This window comes from Chroicocephalus ridibundus, chromosome 19 (assembly GCF_963924245.1).
Source record: "Chroicocephalus ridibundus chromosome 19, bChrRid1.1, whole genome shotgun sequence".
Taxonomy (NCBI): domain Eukaryota; kingdom Metazoa; phylum Chordata; class Aves; order Charadriiformes; family Laridae; genus Chroicocephalus; species Chroicocephalus ridibundus.
In genome coordinates, this window is record NC_086302.1 from 5095702 (window position 1) to 5101451 (window position 5750).

Below are 5750 nucleotides of genomic sequence, written 5' to 3' on the forward strand. Positions count from 1 at the left end.
CCTCAGCCCCAAGGGTCTGTCCCCCAAGCTATCCCCGTCTCCAAGGGTCCTTGTCCCCAAAGACCCCTGTCCTGAAGGATCCCCATTCCTAAGGGTCCCCATCCTTGAGGATCCCTGTAGCAGAGGATCTCTGCCCCAAACGATCCCCACCTCCAAGGACCTCCCTGTCCCTATGGACCCCCATCCCCACAGATCTCTGTCCCAAACCATTCCACTGCCCAAGGATCCTCATCCCCGAGGGTCTGTGTCCCAGCGTATCCCCATCTCCAATGGTCCTCGTCCCCAAGGATTCCTGTCACTGAGGATTATGTTCCCTAATGACCCTCATCCTCAGGGTCCCCACCCTTAAGGTCTCCATCCACTAGGGTCTCACTCCCAAGGATCCCTGTCCCAAAGGATCCGTATCCCAATAGATCCTCATCCCGAAGGAGCCTGTGTGAAAGAACCCTTGTCCCTGAGGATCCTGTCCCAAAGGACCCCTGTCCTCAGGGATCCCCATTCCTAAGGATCCCCATCCCCGAGGATCCCTGTTGCCGAGGATCCCTGCCCCAAATGATCCTCACCTCCAAGGATCCTTGTTCCCAGGGATTCCTGTCCCTGTGGATTCAGGTCATTGAGAATCCCTACCCCAACGGATCCCTGTCCCCAGGGGTCCCCATCCCGAGGATCCCCTGATCTGCCCCGCACCGTTCCTTGTCATTTTAACTCCCCTGCAGCCAAAATCCCCCTGTGCTGCCCATGCCAGGCAGCACCTCCGTGCTGAGGGGTGTAAAGCGCAGGTGAGGGGTGGCCGTGTGTGTCCCCTAGGGTCCCACGGGACTTGCGCCCCGGGGAGAGCATCACATCTGCACCTCCTCAGGTGCTGCCTGCAGTTTTAGGTGCTTCACGCTGGAGTCGGGAGCCCGTCCACCCCGGGGTGAATCTCCACCCAGGCCATGCCTGGCCCAAGCGCTTTGACACCCCCAAAGCCTTTGGCTGCCCCTCCTGCTCCCCCCAGCCCTGCTCTCCCACCTGGCCGCAGCCACAGAGGGACCTGCAGCCTTCATGGGAGGTGATTTCACCCTCTCTGCTTGGCACCCAGCATCATCCATCCCTTCTCCTGCTGGGAGCAGTCGTTTCTGCCCAAGCGCCCCAGGGGACAGTGGTGGCACGGGGGGACGTGTGCTGCGGTGATGCCCAATGCTCCTGGTTCACTGGGGCTGCTGGACTCAGCCTGTGCCGTTTGCTGCCGCTTGTGACTCAGTGGTTCTCTCCAAAGAGCTGGTGATTCATTCTCAGGGGGTCGGATCCTTCCCTGTAAAGTTTGGAGGAAAGGAAGGAAACCAGGGGGGAAAGTGGGCCGTGGGGCAGGTGGGGAAGGAGCCCGGCAGAATGGCAGCCACGCACCGAGGCTGCAGCCGGAGCGGCAGCCGCTCAGCTCGGATGTGCCAGCCGGTTTCCGAGAGGAAAAAGGAGAGAGAGAAATCAATTTAAAGGATGGTGCCAGTGCCAAGAAGCTCATTCCTTCTCTAAAGGGCACAAAGACCGCGTTTATTTATGTAAGCCTCTGGCACAGGAGCACCGTACTTAATTCCAGCTGGTGTCATTTCCCCGGCCGGGCTTTCATTTGTGTATAACTCAAAGCGCTGCTTGGAAATGCACCGGCTCCTCTTCTGCCAGGTGTTTGGAGCACAGATTCCAGCCACGAAACCCCTCCTGGCGCTGCCCCATCCAGCCTGGCACTGCCAGGATGAGCCGAGCAGCACAGTGTGGCCCCCCGAGCCCAGCACCGCGCTGCTTAATGCCCCTCGGCTCCTGCGTTTGCCCCGTGTCCCGTTACCTCCCAGCTGATCTGCCACCGTGTGCCAGGGCTGCGGTCCCAAACCACTGCTGCCAGCGTTGCTGGGTCCAGGACAGCGGGGCAGGGACCTGGTTCGACCCAGGAGTCCTGGGGCTTAAACCTGAAATCCTGATGCAGGATTCCTTCCCTGAAACTGGGCCAGGATGAGAGAGCAGCACCTGGATCCCGCTCTGCCCTGGTAACTGGGACACCTGGGGAAAAAAACCTGCGGAGAGACTGGGAGAGATGGCGCTAACATTAATTATTTACTGCCTACTGGGAGAGATGGTGCTAACATTAATTATTTACTGCCTATAATAAGGCTTCGTTTTTCTGGAGCACATCCCAACGCGGGGCTTTAAAGAGGCTGGAGATAAGAGGCGGCCAGTGCACAGCCCTCGGCTGTGTCCTCCCACAGGGCTGCCCTACCCCGGGGCACAGTGTGGCTGCTCGCATCCCTGTGGGAATACTGGGGACCAGGGACCGGCACCGGGATGGCAGCGGGATGCAGCGCGGTGCCCCCGTCCCGGCAGTCGGTGCCTCCACGTGCGTGCGGCTGCGGAGGGTCGCAGCCGGGGAAGGGAGAACAACGCTCTCAACCGGGCTTTTGCAAGAGGTTTATTCTGAGCGCTGCTAATTTCAGACTCCTCTGCTAAATCATTAATAGCTCGTCAGCCCAGGCAGAGATCCCGCAGCAGCGCGGGAGGGTTTCTGGGACTCAGGCAGTGACTTACCCTGAGGTGCAGGGGCAGGTCTTGTATTTTTCTATTATTTGCCTTTACCAGCTTCTGTCTGCTCGTCTCTCAGGATGTGCTATGGCCAGCTGGGACAGCCTGGGGACACAGCCACTGCAGGGGACTCAGCGACACCCTCAGCCTCACAGGCCAATGTCCAAAGCCCTTCTGGCCCCTTCTTATTTCTTAACTTCTTCTCTGGGCACAGCTGCTCCCTGTTTCCGTTTCCTTTTCTCACTCTGGATCAGGGACTGGAGCTGGGAAGGTGACGAGCAGCTGGGAGGTGACCCAAAAAAGCACTTATTTTATGAGCAGGTGACTGATGGAGCAGGCACCTCCAGAGGCCCCTCCAACCTCAGCGATTCTGAGGCTTCGGTGGGGGGAAGCTCACTGGAAGACAGACCCCAGCTCTTTCCCCCTTTGGGGGTGCCCTTGGGGGTCCAGGTTCCACCGAAGCAGAGCAAAAAAAATCAGAGGGGAGGATGTTCTGTTTAATACTTGCCTGTCCCCACAGTTTCTTTGGGTTGGAGGCAGAGGGAGCACGAGCAGAGCTTTGACCCTGAGCCTGCGATGGAGCAGCACCCCTCAAATCCCCAAAGGCCATTTTACAGCAGCATTCGCATCGGATACACAAAGATGGCTCAGCCTGGACTACAGCTTTCCTACAGCACGAAATGCAGCCTGCAGAGCTTAAATAAATGTCGGGGCCGCGTCTCCGACACCGGGCAGTGGAGAAGCGGCAGACGGGCAGGGAAGGGACGAGCAGGCAGCGGGGGCCGGGAGCGGTGACGCAGCAGCCTCTGACGCTGCTCCGGTGTCTGGCAGACGTGTGGCAGCGCTGGCAAGAGCAGGAATGCGACGCAAAACACAAAGGATGCGTGGGTTTTTTTTTTTTCCCTCTAAGGTAAGGAAAGCAAAGCTGCCACCAGCCCACGTGGGACACAGGGGCGACATCCACCGCAGGCCTGGATGTGGCTCTGCCCAGAACTGATTTAGGCTGGGCTTTTTTTTCGGCTTAAGCTTTTGCTCCTGTCTAGGGGTGGCATGAGACCTCGGCACCTGGTTCCTGTCGTCTCTTTTATCCTCTCTGCTGTGAAACACAGGCAGGCTTTACCTCATGCGCCTACAGGAAGATGCAGCTGCTGAACGTGATGTCCCAGCAGGAGGAACCACAAAACCCAGGCTCCTTAGGGAGAAGAAGGTGGCAGTGGCACCCATCCTGTTCCAGGCCCCTCCCCATGCCGTCTCGGCCCGCTCTCAGCTCTATTAACGCCGTCTTAAATGATAATGACGTTGGCAGCGATGTTGCTGTGACAGTCATGCAACCAAGGACCCGCTGTCCTGGTGCCACGTCCCCTGCACCCCAAGGCTGGGACACTCCAGCCCCCGGGTGGGGGGGAACAGGGGCTGCCCCCTGCCCTTTTCCCTGCCCCAGGCTGGTGACTGGGGCACCAGCATCCCCCAAACAGCACCAAGAGCTTCTTAAGCTGCTTCTCCCAGGGGCTGCAGACGTGAAACCAACCATTCCAGTAACCCAGTCCAGCCTTTCCCCCTAAACCTTCCCAATAAAAATCCCCAGTATTCCTTCCTAGCCCAGCCTTTCCTAGTGCCCCCCTCCCCGAGCACAGCCTTTCCCAGTAAGCCTCCCCAGCCTAAGCCTTTCCCAATAACCTCTCCACTAACCCCTTCCCAGTCCAGCCTTTCCCGGTGATCCCCCCCAGTAACCCTCCCAGCCTTTCCCATTAACACCCGCTGCCCCAGCTCTGCGTTTCCCAGCGACCCCCCCGAGAAGGGAGGGCAGTTTTCCTGTGCCGAGCCTGGAACCGTGCCAGCACCGGGGCCGTGCCAGTACCGGGGCTGTGCTGTACCGGACCATACCGAGTGTGGGGCCGTGCTTTGCCGAGCCCGCTGCTGGTGGTGTACCAAGCCCGGGGCCATGCCAGTACCGGGGCTATGCCGTACTGAGCCCGTACCGAGCCTGGGGCTATGCCGGTACCGGGGCCGTGCTGTACTGAGCCCGCTGCTGGTGCCATACCGAGCCCGGCACCACGCTGGCAGCGAGGCCGGGCGACACCGAGCCCGGGGCTATGCCGGTACCGGGGCTGTGCCGTACTGAGCCTGCTGCCGGTGCCGTACCGGGCCATACCGCCATGCCGGTACCAGCGCTGTGCCGTACCGAGCCCGCTGCCGGTGCGATGCCGTAACGTGCCGTGCCATACCGAGCCCAAGCATCCCCTGCCGGGGCTCTACCGTACCGGGCCGGGGTCGCTCCCCGCCATGCCGGTGCGGAGCCGGTACCAGTGCCGCCCCCGGCGGGGCCGAGCCGCACGGAGCCGGCGCCGCCCCCGGGCTATAAATCCTCTCGGCGGCGCTGCCCGGCTCCCGTTCCCATGGCGGCGGCGGCAGCGGCGGATCCGTGTCCGGCTGCGGGCGACGAGCAGCGCCCCGATCGCGGCGGTACCAACGCCAGTAACACCGGCGGCGGCGGCGGCTCCGGCACCGGCAACAGCGGCGGCGGCGGCACCGGCAGCAGCAGCAGCCCCGGGTCGGTGGAGCTGGCGGCGGCGCGGCGGCGGCTGGTGGCGGCGGAAGGTCGCCGTCGGGCGGCGGCGGAGCTGGAGGGTCGGGTCCGGCAGGTTCACTGCGCCCTGCGGCACGCCGAGCTCCGCCTGGCCGCCCGCGCCGAGGCCCTGGGCCGGTTGGGAGCCGGGGTGGCCCAGGCCCAGCTGGCGCTAGCCGCGCAGAGCCAGCGGCTGCAGAAGGGGCTGCGCCGCCGCCCGCGCCCCCGCCCCGCCGCCCTCCTGGCCGCCGCCCGCGCCCTCCGCAGCTGCGTCCCCTGGGGCCCCGCACGCCCCCGCGGAGCCGCCGCAACCCCCGTCGTTGCCCGCCGGCTGCCCGCCGCGCCCCGCAGCCCCGCATAGCGCCGGTGCGGGGGGGGAGCGGGGCGCTCCGGGGTCCTGCTGGGGAGGAGGGGAGGTCTGGGGGGAGTCTGGTGGGTTGGGGGCCTGCAGGATCTAGGGGACCCCATAAGGTGGGATGGGACCCAGCGGGGTCTGGGGACCTTGAGGGGGCCCTGGGGAGTCTGATGGATTAGGACCCTGCAGGATCTGGGGGACCCAGGGGGTCTGGTGTCCTTGAGGGGGTCCTGGGAAGTCTGATGAGTTGGGACTCTGCAGGATCTAGGGGACCCCATAGGG

The 5750-nt window shown here is 62.9% G+C and overlaps 1 protein-coding gene across 1 annotated transcript; it reads left to right on the forward strand.

Annotated features, from left to right (window-relative positions):
* The first annotated feature begins 4943 nt into the window (after positions 1–4943).
* Positions 4944–5500, forward strand: TRNP1 (TMF1 regulated nuclear protein 1). The gene has a single exon (XM_063356232.1). It carries the CDS (start codon positions 4944–4946, stop codon positions 5472–5474), a length of 531 nt encoding a protein of 176 aa, XP_063212302.1. The 3' UTR covers positions 5475–5500.
* The last annotated feature ends 250 nt before the right edge of the window (positions 5501–5750 follow it).